This window comes from Danio rerio, chromosome 21 (assembly GCF_049306965.1).
Source record: "Danio rerio strain Tuebingen ecotype United States chromosome 21, GRCz12tu, whole genome shotgun sequence".
In the NCBI taxonomy this organism is placed as follows: Eukaryota; Metazoa; Chordata; class Actinopteri; order Cypriniformes; family Danionidae; genus Danio; species Danio rerio.
The window spans coordinates 17940180-17963518 of NC_133196.1; the positions used below are offsets into that span (position 1 = coordinate 17940180).

At 34.5% G+C, this 23339-nt stretch overlaps 1 protein-coding gene across 2 annotated transcripts in view; it reads right to left on the reverse strand.

The window, feature by feature from the left end:
- Positions 1–23339, reverse strand: part of unc5da (unc-5 netrin receptor Da) — a 357691-nt gene that overhangs the window by 260726 nt on the left and 73626 nt on the right. The window contains exon 1 of one of the 2 annotated variants that reach the window (XM_073934871.1): positions 9447–9537. Coding sequence (XP_073790972.1) covers positions 9447–9480 — 34 coding nt within the window. The 5' untranslated portion in view covers positions 9481–9537. 2 annotated transcript variants of the gene reach the window in all.

The following is a 23339-nucleotide window of genomic DNA, read 5'->3' on the forward strand; positions in this document are numbered from 1 at the left end:
GGGCCCCCTGGTGGTTCGTAACTTTGCATACTGCGCGTACAGGGAAGATCGGCCCAGATCAGATAAATTATTAACAATGCATCATTGATATGGACTTTGGTGTCAGTGAATCTGGATTTAGAAAGGAAGCGCACACGCACAAAAGAATGACCTTAGAGAGAATGATGCTGGACAGCTTTGTTTTGACAGGCGGGTTTCAGCTGCGCTGCTTTAGGCTGCAGGACTAGTGAACGCACACCTCTATATGGCTGTGTGTGTGTATGGGTGCACGTATGAGCAAGCATCTCCAGCACAGATGTACTAGACCCTTGGTATATGCCTGACCTTCACACAGCTGAAGCTCAACGCGATGCCCTTTGGGGTTGTTTGATGAGAAGATGAGAAAAAAAACAAGGGATGAAATGGACGACAGAAGGCTTTTCCATCAATCTCCCTCCAGAGCTGTGCTCTTCAGCTGGACCCGGACTATCTTTCCTGGCCCTGCCTGACGACCCTTAAATCCCTCCCTCTGCCTCAGACCATCCATGTTTCATCATGCCCACAGGCACAGAACTGCCTCTCTCTCTTTCTCTTTTGCATCTCTCCATCCACCCTTTCACTTTCATCTCCTCCTGACAGCCATGCGCCCAGCCAAATTTACATCTCCTGGTTTTGCAAAAAAGACCAGCCTGCAACACACATGGGGATGAATTCTAGACCACACACACACACACACAAATGCACACACACGAGCCATGGTTCTAATTCTCCAGTAGCATGACCGCACTTTAGTTTGTAATCTTTTTCAATATTCATCTATTTTTTTGTTACTGTAAAAAATGCACATGAGTTATGTATAGATGAGTGAATATCCTATTTGTAACTCTGGACCACAAAACTACTCTTAAATACCAATAAAAAATACATTGTATGAATCAAAATTTTCTATTTGTATTTTATGCTATCATCAAGGACATTATGTAGAGGTCATTAAAACATTTAGTAAATTTCTTACAGTATACACAACAGTTCTGTCTGGTTGTCAAATCTGACTGGCTGATAGCTGTGAGATATTCAGCAATAACAGCACTTGTACAGACTCTTCACTCTTGTGTATATATATATATATATATATATATATATATATATATATATATATATATATATATATATATATATATATATATATATATATATATATATATGCATTGAACTAAGATTGGAGGTATTTTCTCAATATAAACTTTTTTTTAGCACCCTTAGAATCCAAATTGTGAAATATTTGTATTTTGGCAAAATATTGTCCTCTTTAAACCAAAATTACACCAATGAAATCTTATTTATTTGTCTTTCAGATGGTGTATAGACTCTAAGAGCCCTATCATATACCCGGCGCAATGTGGCGCAAGGCGCGGCGCAATAGTCTTTTGGTAGTTTCAGCTTGGCGCAAGAGTCGTTCTGAGGCGTTGCGCTACGCTGTTTAAATAGCAAATTCATTAGCGCTCAGATGTGCGCCCATAGGCGTTCTGGTCTCAGGTTTTTGAACACACTTTGTTATTGTTGTTCATTTATTTGTTTGCTAGAAATTAGAACTGAATTTAGAAGCAGTTTTGAAACAAATATTTGCGCTTAACAAACGCAATTAATTATTCATAGACTAATTGATGTCTGTGCGTAAAGGTTTCCCTATCCAAGAGCGAAAGTGAAAGTTGATCCTTTATCTCTCATTCTCACGCAGTAGATGCTCGGTTTAACAGTTTTCTGTTAAAAAAAAAACTGTTAACTGTTTGCTAGTGAAATGCTCAGATTTTCCTTTTAGACTTACTTTACGTCCTGTAAATAGTGAATGCGCTTATGGCGCGACGCAGCTGGCTCTTAAAGGGAATGGGAGATGAGACTCTAATTGGTTTATTCTCAAAACACACCTATAACTCATTAAGAAAATAAACTTAACCATTTTAGACCATGCGCCACGGCGCAAAGCAGATTTTCCCGTCCTTAAATTAGCAAAAATGCGTTCTGACACGCCCTGAAATCGTTTGCGCCCTGCGTTTTGCGCTCTGCGCATGGACCGTCAAAATAGAGCCCTAAGCTTCCAAAAAATTGACCCTACTTATGGCTTTTGTGGCCAAGGGTCACAATCATTACCAAGATGATGATGATTGATGGCAACCAATAACCAATGCAATATTCTGGAATCTTGCACATTTGCTATACAATATTATTGACTAAAGTAATATAACAGTGCCCAAAACCCAATTATGTTTATAGTGACTTTAATTGTAATCAGATCTGTCATGCTGTCTTTTTGTTTGTTCTTGAGGTTACTTTGGAAACAGTAAATGGTTTATCAAATATATCAATATCTTTCATAGTACCTATAAAAAGCAGTAGAATTGCTTTACAGACTTTGAATGGCAGGCAAAGCAGCAAATGAATAATTTTTCAAAGATCAATTTTCTTTTACAGAAATGATTCAGATGGAGCTTCCTTTGTAATTGTTAACATGTTCATTAGTAGCTGTAATTTTATAACACTTTCCCATTATAAACTGTATTGGATTTCATATATATTCATGTTGTAACTGAATTAATTATCCACTTCTAGGCATCACTTCATAAGCAGTTCAGTTTATGGAGTTAATAAAGCAAGCATGCACAGGACACAATAACTGATTATGTGGCTTATTTAATTCTAAAATAAAACATTTTGTTTGTGATAATTATGAATTTGTTCTTTGATGTTCTAGTTAGATCTGGCAACACTACTCAGTCAAGACATACCTCAATCTAATTGCCTGCACCATACAGCATATAAAAGAGAGACATAATACTGTATGCATTTAAATGTTTCATCAACAATTCAAAAACAGTCAGTTCTTTACACACTGCATATCATTTGTATAACTGTTGTTGTCACTTCTTGCATTTTTGGGGACTTAATTTAGTTGTTAAATGTGAATGTCACTGTTGTAAATGAATGACATAATTAAGCACTGATGAACTGAACTGACAGTCAAATGTAGCTGCATTGTTGTGGATGTGGACATTTTACAGTACATCTAACGTTATAGTTTGAATTAAGGAACAATCAAACACCCCTGTGTATAGGAAAAACATTTGGTTCATTCTAGAGAAATTGCTTATTTGGATGGTGGATGAATTTCCTGAAATAAATTAATACTTTAATTCAACAAGGACACGTTTAATTATTTTAAACACACACAGTAAAGGCATTTGAGTTACAAAAGAATCCTATTTCAATGAAATTCTACTCTTTTGAACTTTCTATTCATCAAAAAATCCTGGGGTAAAAAAATCATCAAGGTTTTGAAAAGTTGCTCCTCTTTAGTTGAACTGAAGTAAAAGAAAATGCAGTTTATTGAGAGTTAAATAATACAAATCAATGGGACTACGACATGAACATACAGTCAACAAACATGAACAGGCTTAAGACTTGACATGAAAAGCAAATCTCAGCAGCAGTGGTTACACTTAACAATACATGACAGGACAGCATGAGGACTTACTGTATGTACTGTACAAGCTTATGGAGAAACATGACATCCACAAAAATGACAATAAAATAAAACTAAACATTATTAACTCTCTTTGATACACATATAAGCAAAAATATACTTTTGTTTTAATAGTTTTATTGTTTCCAGAACAAGTTTTGTTAACACTACATGAAGGCGGTGTTCTTAAGGTCATGGCATGTCATTGGCTCAGTTATGTCATTTTAAATGCAGAAGTGATGTTTGAGATGTCTTTGTTATATCACAACTTGACATAAACAAATACATCATCATAACCTGTCTTTGTCTATCTTGACATTACCCACACATAAATCTGTCCTAAACATACTTGTCATGACGCCATTATAAACACTGATTTGTATAACAGCATCATTAATATTTTTATGGACCTAAACTAAAGTGTTACACATGACTATCCACATGACAACCATGTTTGTGACTGCGGCCTCGTGCCAACGCACGCCTCCCACCAGTGCTGATATACAGCTATAGCACACTGCTACTTGTGTAATATTGCTATATATATATATATATATATATATATATATATATATATATATATATATATATATATATATATATATATATATGAATATATATTCATATTCATTCATTTTCTTTTTGGCTTAGTCTATTAATCTGGGGTCGCCACAGCGAATGAACCGCTAACTTATCCAGCATATGTTTAATGCAGCAGATGCCCTTCCAGCTGCAACCCATCACTGGGGAACACCCATACACTCTTATTCACACACATACACTATAGACAATTTAATTTAGCTTACCAAATTCACCTATAGCCCATGTCTTTGGACCTGTTTAAAGCTTAAAGTGACATTTAAAGGCTTAACTAGGTTAATAAGGTGAACTAAGCAGGTTAGGGTAATTAGTCAAGTTATTGTATAACGATGGTTTGTTCTGTAGATTATCGAAAAAAAATTAGCTTAAAAGGGCTAATAATTTTGTCTCAAAAATGGTTTTAAAAAATTAATAACTGCTTTTATTCTAGCCGAAATAAAACAAATAAGACTTTCTCCAGAAGAAAAAATATTATCAGACATACTGTGAAAATTTCATTGCTCTGTTAAAAATAATTTGGCAAATATTTAAAAAAGAAAAAAAAAAATCAAAATCATAAATGTATATATATAGGAGTTAAAGTCAGAATTATTAGCCCCCCTGAATTATTAGACCCCTTGTTTATTTTTTCCCCAATTTCTGGGGCTAACTAATTCTAACTATATCATTACAACTAAACAACTAAATGTTTTCTTGTTATGCTTGTCTTGATTTTTCCTTTTTTTTTATTTGTATATTAAATTTTTAAATGTTTTCTATAACATTAGAGTGTACTCATTTTTGGATCGTTATAGTAAGTTATTTTTATTAGATATGCTCCAGATTTTGCTTCAGTACTGACAAATCTAATGTATATGCACAAAAATTTAATATTGCATAACTTCCTATTAAAATATGAATTTAAAAGATAGATTTGTGAGTGTACTTATATACTTTATGCTGAGAATTGTATATCTGCAGATAGGGAAAGAAAAAAAAACTTCTAAGTTTTTATTTAACTTGCTTACATGAGTCACTGATACTGACAGTATCAGTATATTCATTCAGTGGATACATGCATGTCCTTGATATTGACCTCTCATGTGGTCAGATCAGCTCAGAGCCCTTTCAGCTAGAAAAAGCCACAAGTTGTGTACTACATCTATTACAATCCCTATATTTGGAAAAGCATATGACTTACTATTTCTGTGCAAAGAAAATTCAGATGACCTGATACATTTGCCAAAAAGTGCAATGCACAAAAACAACTGTAGGAAAAACAAGTATATCTCACAATCCACTCAACTTGAACAGAATAAACTAATTAGAATCACAATCATCTGACCATGGTTCCACTGAACAGCCCAAAAAAGAACGAACAATGCAAAATAGCCACATAAATGTCAGAATTACTTATTAGGCTGGATTGTGTGTAGTTAATACTTAGCTTTGAAATACCGCATGCAATGTGGTGTATGCTTTTAGTCAATTCACCCCAGAGAGGAAAGAAACAAGGCTTGGACTGTCTTAAGATAGAAAACCAAAATTAAGTGACCTATTTTGGGATTTTCTTTTTTTTTTTTTTTTAATCATCACCTTAATTGCTCACCGAAATGCAATTATCAGCTTAACATTTAATTATGCCGCTCTCATCAATAAAACAGGTATGCTTCAAAGATGTAGACATATGTGATTCACAGCCACTACATACAGTAATCAAAGTATCAACAAGTTTCAGTGGTTATGAAAAGCAAAGTCAAGTCCCAAAGGTCTCTCTCTCATTGAATCATTGACATATACACATACCCAACATCTGCTGTAAGACATTGAGAAGGAAAGGAGCTTGTGCGACACTTTATACATTCAGCAAAAAACATGAAGCTAGCAAACCTGACATCGCTACTGTACTTTCAACCTCTGAACGTTTACACACAAAAAAAAAACACATCAATATGAGCGTGACAGAAAATTTCTAGAGTCTTTCATAATGCAGATCTCCTAAGAAAAAGAAGAAGAAGAAAAAAAATAATCTCTTATACCTCGCTACTTAAAGTGCACTGAATGACATAATGTGTACTGACTATATATAAGTGTTTGTCTGTCTGTAAAATTGGCAAGTGGGCATGAAATGTAAAATATATACTTTTAAATATGAAGGACGTCTATGTTTAAGGCATTTAGCACAGACGTGATTATACACAGTGAGTGACTCACAAAAAGTGCTTTGGATTCATATTGGAGAGCGTGGTGAGGGCAAACATGCAATTTCAGCAATCTCCTACAGTATAGTGTGTTCTATATAAGTACAAACAAATATACATATATGACGATTATTGTGTCTGGGTATTGCATCAGATGAGCATTCCAAAGGAATCTGCTTATATAATAGATTGCAAAGAAATAAAGATAAAATCAATTCAGCCGTTTGCATAGATGCCCATTTTAAAAATTCCACAGAAGCAATACATCATCTTAGCACCTTTGACATACTATTGTCAATGCGCTATGGTCTGAGACACGCTAATCCTAATCGCACATGCAATTTAGGATGGATTCTATGCTGATGGGAATTCATACTGTCTTTAAATCCTCCTGGAAGGTACTTACTCTGGATGTTTAGTTTACAGGTCATAATATGGATGTGGTTGTGGTGCATCTGGATGCATTTCATACTCATTCCTACTGTTCGGTCAACCGCATGATCAATTTATGTTGCAAGTTAAAACAATACAACATAAGAAACTCTATCAAGTGCATGAAATTTGTTTGTGAAGTCAGAAGAATATTTCTTCTCAACATTTGAAAATAGTCTACAAATCTATTTATTTATTTTCTGCTTCTGCAATACATAGAAAAAAAATGTTAATTAATATTTCTTCAAAGCTGGTGATTTATTTTCTATTTATTTAGAATTTCAAATTACAACCTGCTTCGACTAATTTTGATGTGGAAAAATTAACTCATAGTACAGTATTTTGCATAATAAAAATTATAGTCACTTTAATTTAAGGTACAATTTTGACTATTTATAAAACATTAACTATGATTTTCATCTCAAACACCTAATTTGCTGTGTATGATTAATTAAGGTAGTACTCTAGTTTAGGCATTACATACAGTATGATTATAAATGATAAGATTTATATGCACTATTAAACAGTCAATATCCTAATAGTAGGCACGTAATGTAGTTAGTTAATGGTGATACCATACACTGCTAAAAAAAAAAAACGGTAAAATTTACAGTAACTTACTGGTAACTTTGGTTGCCAGTAAGACTGCAAATGTACAAGCGCACTGTAAATTAATAATTATAATAGTAATATAAAAAATACAGCAAAATTGTAAATATTATTTTACAGTGTGTTTGTAAATGTACAGTCTTTATGGCAACCAAAATTGCCAATAATTTACTGTAAATTTCTCTCTATTTTTCTACAGTGTATACCCAAATAATACACAGGGCCCTACTTTACACCCAGCGCAATCAGGCACAAGAATATTTGACGTGATTTGTCACTATTTTCAAACCAGCACAACCCTATTTTTTACATTGTGCACCTCATTGTTTCAATGGCAAATCTATTTGCTCCACTTAGTGAACTCATGGGTGTTCCGGTCTAAAAAGGAGGTGATGAACTAAAATAGACCGTGCCATTGACTAACTGAAAGCTGCTCTAAAGTCCAGCGCAGAGCACAATGGTTAGGTGCCTATGCTGGTCTAAATGCTTACACATTGCTTAAGACACACAGGATGTACAACACAACACAAATATCCTTACATATGAAAAAATTAAAGGATTATTATTTTGTTTTTTATTTTCTACATAAATAAAAATCCTATGACCTCGTCATCTCAGGGGGCTTTTTTTCAGTTTATTCATGATAATTTGCATTTGTATGATGTTATAATTAGTAATAGTATTTATTATATGCATATTTATATTTGTTATATTAAAAACTGGTTAAGATTTGTCCACCAGTCGGGTTTTGGAGACATATGCATCACCATATGGGGCATTAAGAATAGGACATATGTTTGAATATAAAGTTTTTTGACCACAATTTATTATTATTGTTCATTTATTCTTTTGCAGGAAATTAAAACTGAATTTAGAAATAGTTTTGAAACAAATATTTGCACTTAACAAACAAAATTAAATATGTAGGCTAACGGATGTCTTCAGCAGAGTTTCCTTAGCAACAAATGTAAAGGAGTAAAGAGTAAAAGTAAAGTAAAGAGTAAGTAAAGAGGCTGAAAGAAGGAGGCTCGTTCTTTATCTTCACACTGCAGGTGATGGTCTGCTTAACTTTTTTTTGTAATTGCTAGAGAAGCTTTCAGTTTTTCCACTTACAAAGTCTATTATGTAAATAGCAAATGCACCATGCAAGATGCAACCGACTCTTAAAGGGAATGGCAGATGACACCCTGATTGGTTTGATGCAAATTTTACTCAAAACCCACCCATAACTCATTAACATAAAAAGTGCAACCCTGTTAGACCATGCGCTGGAGCACAAACTGTATTTTTATTACTTTAAAATAGTACAACTGGGTTCGGACAATGCCTTTGCATCATACACTTTAGACTTTGCACCTAGATCATTAAAATACAGCCCAAAGAAACAAATGTGTAAAATTGCAAAACTGACCAACCCACATAAAATATCATTTTCAACCACTAAAAATGTCAATAAAAGTTAGTTAAATGTTAAATGTTGTTGGCACAGGGCAATTTGACAGTGTAACTAAATACAAAACTATCCACAAAACTTACTTTCAGTGTGCTCAACTACCTTTCCTGAAAAATAAAATAATTTTAAACAAAATTAAATAATGAATGCACTCTTAATTTTCATGTCATCATGCTTCAAACCTAATAAATATCGAATGTGTAATTTATTATTTTTTTATTTCCAGTGGATGAGTTATTCGTGGTATCTAACAAATAACAAAATTCATCTGCATAAAGCAAACTGCAAGTACTAATTAGCATAACCTTACACCATGTTCTAACCAGGCACAACATAACACACGATGCCATAAACGATAAAAGAGTTTATCTTCTAACCAGCCATAACAACAGCAATACACCATGAGTGACAGGGGATTTTAGTTTTTATATCACATCGTTTTCCCACATTATTTAGCCAGTTTATGTTGCCTCTTAAACTGTCCAAATGAGTAATATTTACTGGCAAGCTTTACAGCTATTATCTCCCCAAAATGCATGCAAATTAATTGTGCCTTTAATATTCTCAAACGCACATAATAATAATGGCCAGTAGCAATTTGCTTTCAGGGTGTTTCTTTAACTGACATGTACTCAACTCAAAAAGCCAGATTCAAAGTAAATCCAGAGTCTCCTACCGGCAATTACAACAGTGCTGTGACATTCATGCATGCTCGTCTTATAAATGTGATCATTCTGACATCCACTGAAGGCAGCATTGGAGCCGAGGAGCTCAGTCCTGTTTCCTGCAGAGATCAGCTCAGCCCTAATCAAACACACCTGAACTGCCTAATCAAGCCCTTTGAGTGCAGTTGGAAATTAAAGCCAGGTGTGATGAAATAGATTTCAAGCTCTACAGGAAGAATATCTGAAAGAGCAGAGAGAGAATAAAGTCAACATGAACATATATTTTTTCAAAACAATAGGTTTGTTGTCCGTCCGTCCATCTGCTTGCAATTGCAGTGTAGAGTCGAGTCATTGAAACCAAAACTTTTGAAAATTCCTGTCTGAGTGAAGATTTTTTAAAACTCAGAGGTCTGTGTAGTTGCAAAGGTGGCAAATCTTTGGCTTTTCTGCACCATCATTTCCTTTGTGGGACATTAGATTGTGTGCCACATTCTTTATTGTTTACAAGACGTGTGTCTTTTTGTTGTTATTGTTTTTTTATTTACATACCTTTCTTATTCAATCGTATACTGATCTTTCATCCTTTATTCTGTTTATGTATTAAGAGCTTGTAAGTTTTACCATGATTGTGTATACATCTGTTAACCTTGTTCAACTTGTCACAATGTTCGTTAAATGAATGAACAAACAAACAAATTAATAAAATGAATGAACGAACAAACGAACCAACAAACAATTGAACGGACAGATGGAGCAAACTAACGAACAAATGAACGAACAAACAAATGAGTGAGTGCTTTTTAATTTTTATTTGTACATCATGGTTACCTCTACTTCCTTTCCTTGCATTTTAACTCCACCCTTCAGGATTCAAAGGGAGAACAGAGGACAGAGGACTTGAAGTGAAGTGAAGAGGAACTGAAGAAATCAAGTGAAATCAGATATCCTCACTTTCTTTAGCATAATTTAATAGCGTCACCATTAAATGAATACTGTACATCACTGATTTTGACATTCACATTTATTAAAAATATAGCCAATTATTTACATTGTTATAGTTTTGAACGCCACAAAACATTTGTCTGTATTTTTTTATTTGACTTATTCCATGTATTTATTTGCTTTTGATCTGTGATGAAATGTGTTACATCAAAATAAAAAAAAACTGTGAAAACAACCCACATTTACAATGAGCTACAATATGCTTAATATTCACATTATTGTGTGTTTGATTTTTCCAACTGTAGTTATGGATTATTGGTGCAGATGGAAAGGGGGAGAAGGATTTATAACACGGTTTACAAGTTATAGGACAGAGGACGGAGGAGCGAGGAAATGAGGAAGGATACTGAAAAGCATTTTCTGAATAAATGGTGTGCCATGTTGATAGCCAATCAGAACCAATAATAATGCTTTTTAAAGCTTCTGATTAGATAACATTAGTTTACAGTTACCTGTTACTTTGAAAATGCTTCGTAACATTTAGGCCGTGTCTAAAATTGCCTACTAGTCAGTAGCTACTGCATTTGAATTTGAGTTTACTACTCAATGGTTAGAAAAGTATGTTCTTAGATTTTTCTTAGAACTTAAAATTACCCATTATGCTTTGCATGTATGTGCAAGGAGAATGCTAAGAACTTCTGGTCGGCAGCTGATATAAACAATCACATTTAAACAGCTTTGAAATAATAGTTTAAATCAATTTTTTTTTTTTGCTCTTGACGTCATTGAACTAATACTGCTGTCACTCTACACCACCCTATTTGACTGATCATTTAAAAAAATGTGATCTAATAGGATGGAAAACAACTGCTGTAAGGCATTTTTTCCTTCGTTCTCAGATGGCATCGTGTGTCATTTAAATGAAGCCTCGCCATTGCTAAAATGAACAGTTTCTCTTTCTTTCAAATATATAACCAGCCTAAACAAATGTAATTCACCAAAATGTTTGATTGACAAGTAGCCTATTGTACTGTCCCAATAACACATTGACTGAATAAGTGTCACAAAGTGAAAATAAAATAGCGTTTTGAAATGACAGAAAAACACATACCATGGCAAATACTACACAAAACAAACTATCTAAACGAAATATAAACAGCTCCCGATTAGAATCAACATGCAAATCAGCCATCAGAGTATTAGTTATGAACTTTTATTGGTCATTTTTGTAAATTGCATGACCCACATAACTGTTAAGTTACATGCTAGTAAACTGGTTTGTTCAATAATGCAGTGAAGTATTGCATGTGTGCGTGCTTGCGTGTGTTTGTGTTTGTGCATTAAAGAGCCACTGAGCTAACAGCTGACAGGTTGGGAACACACATACACACACTCACTGTATTTCTGACGGCAGACACATGAACTAGTAGAAAATTTTTCTCTCGCACTTGAACCACATCTGACAGATTACAACGGCTTTAACACACACCTTTCAAAGTTGTGTGTCACAAAAACACTCCGTCATGCACTTAAATCGCTATTGAAACCCATTTTTGGATTGCATATTACCAGTTGTAAATGCTGTAGTTGGAAGTTTACAAGAAAAGAGTCTAATCAGTGCGAATTAGAAACTCTCACGTATCACATCCATCATTTTGTCATGATAACATGACCTACCCATGTCAGTTGTGTCACTTCACTCTCGTTCATGTTCTCTTGCGGGGCACTATGGGACAGCGTAACGTGCATTGCATGCGCACGTCAGAATATCGCCGGAAGCAGTAGGTCATTCAGATACTTCTCACATACTGTTTTTTTTTTTAATTTTATGAATTCGGACACACAACTCAACTCGCATACTGTATTTAGAGTACTATATAGTATGGAAGTATGCAATTTCAGACACAGCTTTAGTGTTTTCATTTGGACAACAACAATAAAAATAAAAAAAATAAACAATATACTGTATGTGTGGTCTGCATTCTTTTTTTTAGGAGGGGACTCTGTGTGGACATGGCCAAAGAATGAGAAAGCTATGTCTCATAATCCAAATATTTTAGAAAAAGCTACTTTCTTACTAAAGGTTTTCATTTTTACTAAAGTTCACATAATCAGATGGATTAAAAGCATGCATTTGGTCTTTAAAAAAAAAAAAAAAGTGTTTTTAAATGTATCTAGAATCACACAGCTAAAGACTGAAAGAAAATCATATTTTCTTCTGCTCAAACCACTGCAATATGGGTTTTGGACTGATGAGCAAATACAAATACTTCAAAGCTGTGTGCCGAAGATGGTGCAGGAGCACTGTAGGAGATAAGTCTAATTTATTTATGTGTCTGTTATTGTCTTGGGATTTTGCCTTTAAGACAGAAAGTGCAAAAGTCAGTAAGGGCAGGTTGAGGGGACGGATAATGGAACATTTCAACAGGAAATGCAGAATGAGAGCCAAAGAAAGGAGAGAAACAACACTGATAAGAAAAAAAAAACATTTATTTATGAATACTACACCAAATAGCTAACTCAAAACTATTCCACGTTCTGTATTCTCCAATTTTAAGTCAAAAGGCATGAAATTGTTGAAGGTTATCTTTCTCAAAGCCTCAAGAGAGCCAATCAGATCCCTCAGACATAAGGTCAGTTCTAAAATGTCGTTTTCTGACAGGTAGAGAGCTCCCAAAACCCACTGCTGCATCTTTAGGGGAAAAGAGTTTGACCAAAGGTTCGGCTACAGACAGATAAGAAAATAAACAGTCAGGTAGTCAACCAGCTGTGTCGATTATTAATTCATCTCAATAATTATGACTGTCTGTAAAAAAAGCATTTGTGATTCTAATTTATTTATTCATATTTATGCTTTTAAATTGCATTATGAGACCTTGATATCTGCTTTCAATGTCTGATGCTGAATATTTAACTCTCTCTGCAAACTCTGCAGTTTGATGAAGTGAGTTTATTGACATTTTTAGTTATTTGAAACAATACATTTAAAGAGAATATTATATATATTATATAAGAAATAATATAAAGAAACATAATAGCAGATCTGTAATCTTTTTTGTACCATATACATGTAAAGCAAAGCAAATAAATAATTTCAGCCTGATACAATGTCAATAAAAAAATATATAATATTTTTATCTGCTGAGTTCAATTTTGTATTATGGGACAAATTAAGAAATTACTTGACAATTATCTCTCTGGATCTGCTGGATTGCATACAGGTTTAATTAAAATAATATGTGTTTTTATCATATATAGTTCTGATAACATTTCTTCTGAATAAAAATGTTGTAATTTAGAGTCTAAACACTCTAATTACTTTTTTATTTATAATAAATCTGGATGCAATGCCAAGTTTTACACATAATTATAAAGCTAAAACTAAATTATTATATCTTCAAGTAGGTTTTGCTTATCCCCATACTGTATATGCATAAGTGGTTACAATATTCAAAAACCAAATCACTTGAACTATAGCATTAACATTATCTTTATAGCGCTATGTTCCTTTTGTATCTCTACAAGTGTCCCATTTTTATTTCTGCTTAGGCATATCTAAGATAATACAGACAGATACTTAAACGAAATATACCTGAGAAAGCCATTTAGTCTTTTAAGCTGTGAAAGAGAAGCTTCAAAGGAATAAAAATGTTCCTCTGGGCAGTGCTGGGAAGCGTATAAAGAACAATAGCCACTTCTTCGAAGTGAGTTTACTCAGGAACAGCTTCTGCTTTGCAAAATCAAGGCCTAAAGGGCAGGCTGGCTAAAACGTAACCCCGGGTTTTATGAGTACACACTCAATACCGGGACCTCATAAATGTTCCCGTTTCCTCACAAAGAGTGTGGAAGAGAGAAAAGAGCAGGAAGGTAATAAAGAGGAGCAAACAGACAGATTGCCAGGCAGCAGGTGGAAAAGAGAAAGGGGATCTTTAAACAGTTTTTTTTTCTTTTCTTGATAAGACCATGATGTGGGTTTGATGCTGCAATATAGTTCAGGTCATTTAATAAAGAAAAGCAGTTAACCTCTGTTAAGTCTGGTCAAAATATTGCGGTTGATTCAAAAGAAGTCTTTTACGTTGATCAAGTCTGCTTTTGAGCAATTACTTGAGCTAAATAGAGTCAATATTCTGAAATACTATTATTATTTAATAAGAGAACAATTTCAGGACCAGCCTGAACAAGACAGGATGGATCAATGCTTTCATGTTGATGACGCCAAATTCTGACCCTACTATCTGAATGTCGCAGCAGAAATCGAGACTTATCAGACCAGGCAACGGTTTTCCAATCATTTATTTTCCATTTTTGGTGAGCCTGTACGAATTGTAGCCACAGTTTTTTGTTCTTAGCTGACAGGAGTGGCACCCAGTGTGGTCTTTTGCTGCTGTAGCCCATCTGTCTCAAGGTTGTGCATTCAGAGATGCTCTTCTGCATACCTTGGTTGTAACGAGTGGTTATTTGAGTTACTGTTGCCTTTCTATCAGCTCAAACCAGTCTGGCCATTCTCCTCTGACCTCTGACATCAACAAGGCATTTGCGCCGACAGAACTGCTGCTCACTGGATATTTGATCTTTTTTCAGACCATTATCTTTAAACCCTAAAGAAATCCTAGTAAATCAGCGGTTTCTGAAATACTTAGACCAGCCTGTCTGGCATCAATAACCATGCCAAATTCAAAGTCACTTAAATCACTTTTCTACCCCATTTTGATGCTCAATTTGAACTGCAGCAATTCGTCTTGATGCCCATGTCTACATGCCTAAATGCACTGAGTTGCTGCCATGTGATTGGCTTATTAGAAATTTGTGTGATTGAGCAGTTGGACAGGTGTACCTAATAAAGTGGCCAGTGAGAGTAGAGTTAATGTGTTTTAATTATTTTAATGCATTCATGCTTCGTAAAGTATTGATTTTCTTTTTACACTCACAGTTGTGGTCATGTTTACATCCACCTTGCAAAATGTTAATATCTTACAAGAAGGCAGTAATGAATTCACTTTGTGAATTGCATGATCAAGATAAATTGCGCTTAATTTGTCTTGGGGGAAATGTGCAATTATTTTAAATAGCATCTAAAGGTCAATTTCTTTAATCAAACTAAGAAAAAAATGACATTAATTTCCTGTTCAAAGGTTTACACCCCTGCTTAATACACCATTTTGTTACAGTAAAGTTGGTTCATGTGTCCCACAGTTATTTTGAATGTAAAAAAGTACAGTATCTCTACTGGAACAAGTCAAATATGTAGAAAATGCTGGAGAAAAAAACAAGGAATGAGCAGAACCTGGAGGATTCAGAGCAACGGTATGGACTAAATAAATAATAACAAAGGCAGATTCTGCAAGGTGTACTGTCTATGGTGTGAATCTATGAGGTTTAATATTTGGCAAACTGGCTCTAAGCATTATTTAGCATTATTCCCTGTGTTGTGCTCGAGATCAACCTCATGCAAAGCCACCTAGGCTATTTTATAAGAAAAGCAATATTCTGTGAATGCTTTGGCCAGCAGAATAATATCATTCTCTCAGCTGGAGTGGTCCACACGGGAGGTTTTCGAAGGTCTGTGGAGCAGGCAGCACATTTTGGCCTGAACCCACGTATTTCACACTCCAGTTTTGTGAATTGGAAAGAAAGCAGGAAAAAAGCTGAATAAATACGGGACTTCAGTATGCGCCGTGCGACGCAGTGTTTATCTGCACAAACCAGACGTGGCACCAGCCATTCACGCTTTTGTGCCACTCTGCTCATGAATACCCTATGCTAAATGAACTCATAAACAGCAGAAGAGAAGAGAAGAGAAGAGAAGAGAAGAGAAGAGAAGAGAAGAGAAGAGAAGAGAAGAGAAGAGAAGAGAAGAGAAGAGAAGAGAAGAGAAGAGAAGAGAGACATTTTGAAGAAAGCTAAAAACCTGTAGACATCCATAGTAGGAAAAACAAATACTAGGGAGTCAATAGTTACAGGTTTCCAGCTTTCTTCAAAATATCTTCTTTAATGTTCAACAGAAGAAAACAACTCATAAAGGTTTGAAACAAGTAAAGGGTAAGTCAATTATGACAAAACTTTCAATTTTGAATGTTTATTTTTTCTGCAACACAAATAAATATATTTTGATTAAAGCAAAAACGACAATTTATATCCATAGTAGGAAAAACAAAAAAACTATGGAAGTAAATGGTTACAGGTTTCTAACTTTCAGCTAAATTTCTTCTTTTATGTTTAACAGATAAGAAGAATTCATAACGTATGTATGTGCCATGAATTATGACAAACATTTAAATCGGTGAACTCTTCCTTTAAATACAACATTGCTTTATATCTTGATCAATAAAACCACATAAAAAAGACAAAGAACAAGCTGTTCTTCATGAATACAACACAAAATCCCTCCAACACATTCTTCTAAAAAGTAATTTTTAGAAGAAAAAAATCCTAAAAAGAAAATTCAATTTTCAAAATGTTTGGGATTAATCATTTCGAGAAGACAAGAGTGTATTTCTTCTGTTGAACACAAAAGAAGATACTTTAAAGAAAGATGAAAATGACAATTCAATATCGATATGGAAGTCAATGGTTACAGGTTTCAAGCTTTCTTCAAAATATCTTATTTTATGTTTAACAGAAGAAAATAACTTAAGTATTTGTCATAAATTATGGCAGAACTATCAATTTTAAGTGAACCCCTTCATTAAAGGGCACCTATGATGAAAATCAACTTTTGTAAGCTGTTTGGACAGAACTGTGTATGTGTATATAGTGTGTCCACTTTCATATCAGAGTGATATAAACCAAACAAGTGTCTTTTATTAAATTTCCTGACAGTAAAATAGGATCCAAATCCCAGTGATTTTGAGGCCCACCGCAACGTGTCATAGAGTAGGCGTGGTGGTTTTCCCCACTCACCGAATTGATTGACAGCCACCATGTTTCTATAATAACATGTAAACACGTTCAAATAACTTTTTTTGCAAATAAACTGGGATTAAAATATCTGTCACAACTCTTTGTGATTTTCATAAGTTTTACAAGTTTAACATGTTTTTAAAACAGAGCATGTTTGTAACAAAGACAAAATTGTTATGTAATTCTTAACCGCTATAATCACCACAGCCGCATGGTGTCAGTAAATGCTAAAATGTGTATGTGTGTGTACTGCAAACAACATTTGTGTGAGACTCATCACTTCAGAAAGGCTTAAATAAACTCCACCATAAATACATCAAATAAACTTGCTTGGTATTTTTGACTAATGAGCTGTTTCAGCTTCATCTGTGTCTGTCTCTATCACTGACTGCTGTTTATCTGATGTAACGCATGAGAAGCAGTTACGCACATGGGAATGGTGGGTGGGAAGAAGCAGCTCAATTGCATTTAAAGCCACAGGGTACTAAAAAAGCTACAATGTATTCAAACACCAAAATGGGCAGATTCTGAAGGCTGTAATAAATAATCTGGTGGGTATTTTAGGCTGAAACTTTACAGACACATTCTGGAGACAACAAATTCTTATCTTACATCTTAAAAATAGGTAGCCTTTATCAAAAAAAAATTAAAAAGATTAAGAACAAGCTGTTCTTCATAAATACAACACAAAACACCTCCAACAAACAACTTACATCTAAAAGTTATTAAATATCATGGAAAGAAAAAGAAGAGAAGAGAAGAGAAGTAAAGAGAAGAGAAGAGAAGAGAAGAAAAGAGAAGAGAAGAGAAGAGAACTTTTGCACATTGACTTCCTTATACCAATGATCGAACACCAATTAGTGGCAAAGTAAATGGGTAAAGCCACTTTTTTGTCACACAGTGGGTAAATGTGTGGCTTTCAGAGCGAGCTGGCTCTTGTTGTTGAATACAGCTCATTAAGCAGTGCCCAGGGAGAACATCATTCATAAAACATTGAGAAACAGCTTTTATTTCATTCATTATTAAAGCACAATCTCCTCAAACCACAACCACAGGAACGAACGATTTACAGGGGAACAGTACTAAGACAAGGACAGCAAGAAGAGCAAAGAACATCGCAAAAATCCCACTGGGATGTGACAGAAGTACGTTAAGAATATTTGAACTTCTTGACAGAAACAACCTTCATATTGTCAATTCAAACACCCATCAATTTATTCATCCATCCTATTTGATGTGGGCAAAATATTAAGAGCATATGGTTGAGATCCTTCCTTGGTGTATTGTGCATTAATGAAGAACCCACACAGGGTGAGTTTGATTTAAGAGATTAGCCACATGTGTATATGTGTGTGTCTGTGTGTGTGTGTGTTCATCCCAGGCCTGGCCGGCTCGCAGTGACCCATTTTATCTACATGATAGAGAGTCAAAAATAGTCTCTGATTATTGCTGGCACACTTTCAGACGGACCACAGGGGCCTGGACTGAAGGTCACTTCTTCGTCCTCGATCGCTCTCACTCTCGCTCCTACCGGACACAAATTATGATCTAGTTCTCCATTACATGCAAAGGCCACGGCACAGAGCGATCCTTAAGAGAATTACCCTTGACCTTGACAGGAAAACAAAGGGATCCTCCGGTGTAATGCTGGGTAAACAGAAATATCAGTCACTTGTGTCGGCATCTTAGCGCCGTCTATCTGAACTGTAACTGATCCCCGATGACAGATCCTTGGCTGATTTGATAATTTGATTGACACAGATGAGGCTGTCTTTGCTGATTGGCTTTTAATTGGAAGCTGGAATAGCTTGAACAAAATAGAGCATTTATAAATAATTGATATGCAGTTGTTCGGAGGAATAATTTTGTCAGGATCTTGTCATTGCTAAAATCATGTTCACAGACATACGGATGCATACACTTAGTTATGTTGATAAAATGATGAATAGAAAGATGATTAGACAGACTGATAGAATAGACAGACGGACTGCCAGAGCTTATGGATGTGCGGAGAGAATGACAGATAATGACAGACAGAAATAGAGAATGACGTTATGTTCATGATTGAATCTTTCAGGGAAATGAATCGTTCTCATTCACGCAGTCCATTGACTCTTATTTCTTGTTCTCTGTAATCCCTCCGTCCACATCAAAGTCAGTAGCTCCTTTGTGGATTATTTTATCCTATCAAAGAACGACTAAACCTCAAACTAATAGTCTTCGGGTTTGTGAAACTGTTAGGTCCATCGTGAACTAAGTTCCTGAACTAATACATTTAAATGTGTGTGAATGAATAGAATAGCTATCAAATGAAAGTGATGGTGACTATTAGAGCTAGTTTAGCATTTACAGCAAAGACAAAACCTTAAGGAAATTGGCAATGGTTTTACCATGGTAAAAGTGTAATAACCGTGTTGTTGGTGCAATGACTACTATTTATATGTACAGTTTTATACCATTGTTAACTGTGAAAAAAAGTGTTTGATCATCTGAGACATTTATTAATTCATTTGAGACTTATTTGATTTATTGAGTAGATTAGGAATACATTTAAGGAAAGCTAAATCAATTTTTGTGATTGTTAAACATTTAAAAATACATTTTATTCATCACCTGCAGCTCGCATTTGTAATATCAAAAGTCACTGAACAAACCAGTAAACAAATCTTTGATTAATGAACTGAAAATGAACCAATCTATTAAAAGAATCAACATTTCCATCGTTATTACAGAATGACTGAATAAGGCAGCGATCATACTAGAGTTTGAGCATTGGAAAATCTGTCGGATAACACTGCGAAAAGATAAAAAAGATGATAAAACAATGATAAAATGAACACAGAGAAGTTGTGTTTTAATCTTCTAGTGGTCTCAAGCATTCATGTGACGTGAAATAACAGGTAACGAATACACCAAGCTTGAACTTTGGAATGCACTGGCATGTGAAATTTGCACTGCAGGAGCTTGCGTTTCCGATCTGCCGAAAAATTCTGCAAAGAAACATCTTTTATATTTAGATTTTTTATCTTTTTTATAGTCTAAATATATAAAAAATCCTAAATCAAGAAGCGTTTTTAGACAAGCAAAACTTATTATCTTGTTTTAAGAAATAATATGCCAAAATGAGTGAGTTTTTCCTTAAAACAAGCTAAATAATCTGCCAATGGGGTGAACAAAATAAATTTTTTTTTTTTCAATATTATTTTTCTCACCCTGTTGGCAGATGATTTTGCTTGTTTTAAGCAAATTTTAAGCTTAATTTTGGCATATTATTAAGTTTTGCAGAATTTTTAGATATCTGGAATAGAAACAAGAAAAAAAATCTAAGTAGGAAAATAATCTTTTTGCAGTTGAAGTCTGTGAAGCAAAAAGTGCAATGTGACCGTGGCTATAGGCAGGAGGAATGTAAAATAAAACTGGTCTCTAATCATGGATGTAGTTTGCAGGAACTTGTTCATGCTTTTATCACCTGCAGGATGGATTACTTTAATGGACTTTTGTTTATCATGAACAGTCAAATAGTTGCAGCTCACCTAGAACGCTGCTGCCAGGATCCTGACCAGAACCAAAAAATCAGAGCACATCACATCCGTCCTCAGGTCTTTACATTAGCTCCCAAATACATTCAGCATAGATTTTAAAGTATTACTTGTCTATAAATCATTAAATGGTCTAGGACCTCAATACATTACAGATACGCCTATTGAATCCAAACCTAAAAGGTCACATAGATCACTAGGACCAAAAAAATTTGAAATTCCAAGAGCTCAGTCAAAGCAGGAACTGGCCTTCAGCTTCAACTACGCCCCCTGCTGCTGGAATCAGTTCCCATAAATGATCAGATGTGCTCCAACATTAGGCACATTCAAATCAAGACTTAAAATTCATCTGTTTAGCTGTGCCTTTACTGAATGAGCACTGTGCTACTGTACGTCCGACAGATCACACTATTATGTTTTTCTCTTCTTTTCATTCTTTCAAAACCTGTTTAACACATTTTAATCAGTTTTTTAATCATCTTTAATTCTTTGTTGTTTTTATGTTCTTATGCTTGTTTCTTTTATTACTGGTTATGTAAAGCAATTTGAATTACCACTGTGTATGAAATGTGCTATATAAATAAACTTGTGCTGCCAGAGTCCACCTAGAAAAAAAGATGTGAATTTCCTGCAAACTCCAGTATGGTTCACTTTATATTTACATTTTACATTTACATTTAGTCATTTAGCAGACGCTTTTATCCAAAGCGACTTACAAATGAGGACAAGGAAGCAATTTACACAACTAAGAGCAACAATGAATAAGTGCTATAGGCAAGTTTCAGGTCTGTAAAGTCTAAGAAGGGAAGTATTAGTATATTTATGTGGCCCTGCTAGACACAACATTTTGTTCCACTTTGTCCGCACGTAGCGGAATGCCAAAAAAGCTTAACTTGACTAATAGCTACTAAAAAGCACTAGTAATTAAGGAGAACACAATGTGAACGTGAATGTGAACACAATCATATCAAATCCCGAAATTAAGCAGCTATTACAGTTTTTCTCAGTCACTTTGGTGCATTTCTCAGATCAGAATTGAAATTTGCAAAACAGTAAGTGCATTACTAAAAAAACGCATACAAAATCACTCAAACATAAATATCTGTCAAAAAAAAAAAACAATCAGAATGGCACGTCCTTGTGCCATTGTACACAGATAAGACAAATTACTTAGTCATGCTGTCAATACAACAGTGTACTCTGAAGGAATGTTCTGATGTAAACTAAGGCTGAGGTTTTGGTTACAAATATGTTCCTTTTTTTTGGCTACACCTTAGTATCTGTAGGTCTGACTACAAGAGACTGGACAAGATTCACATTTAGGCTTTTACATTGTGATACAGAAATGAAAAGACAGCACTGCACAGCACAAAAAAGAGAACATAGTGAACATAGGACAAACTCCTTAGGGAAAACTGTGCATGTAGTGCTGTATTCTTGCAGTCTTCTTACACCTCCTGATGTTCCTGTCTATATATAATTGATGATTCATGAGATGCACCTTCATTGGAAAAAATTCAAAATTCACCTGAGAGAATTGACGAATAAGGACAGATTTATAAAAAATAAGTCTAATGCAAATGTAGAAAAATGCTTAATGACAAAATTGTTCAAGTAATTTGCATGTAAAGACTTATCCTATGAACTATGTTTGGTGGGGTGAGACTATTGAAACAGAGACCAGTATAATACATTTTGATAAGCGTGACATCAGCAATTGATAATGTAGGAAACAGCAAACAATTGTACATAATCATTTGCACAGATGTACCCAAACATTTGCAGCTTGTTCTAATAATTGAGAAACTGCTTTTTTTATGTGCACAAGTGACTCAAAGGTATGAAGATTGAACAGATGGTTTTAAGAATTTCAATCTGTGAAATAGTAACAGAGAAAACTATAATCAGGTACAGTATGAATTGGTCAAACAGTGTACTTATGCATTTAATCGCTCAATTTTCTAACATGCAAAACGGAGGGGCAGGAACATGCAAGCAGAGTAAATGTTTATCTAATTTCTCCACAACTTCAGCAGAAAATGACTCTCTTCTTGCTCATTTGAACTTTTACATGACATTCATGATAAACAGATGCATGTGACGCTCAGTGTTAGCATGCTGAAAGCAAAACTAAACATTTTTAAAAGCCAAAGTTCAAACTTGAGAGCAAGGCCATAGAGTCAAATGTGGAAGTTGATTGCGCATTCCTGCATACAGAGATTGGAGTTATGGCATTAGGCTATATGCATATCACATTTTTATCACATATTTAAAATACAAGTTCATGTTTATATTTCAAATATATACAAATATGTCATATACGTGCATATTAAGCAACTTGGATTTAATCTCTTTAAAATATAGACATTTGTATATGAATATGACATGATCTGAAGCTAAATCTTTAGGAGCCTCTTTGAGAACTAGACCAAAAAAGTTATATGCACCCCCACATACAAAAAACAAACAAACAAAAAAAAAAAGGACAACACAGAACAATACACTCACCAGCCACTTTATTAG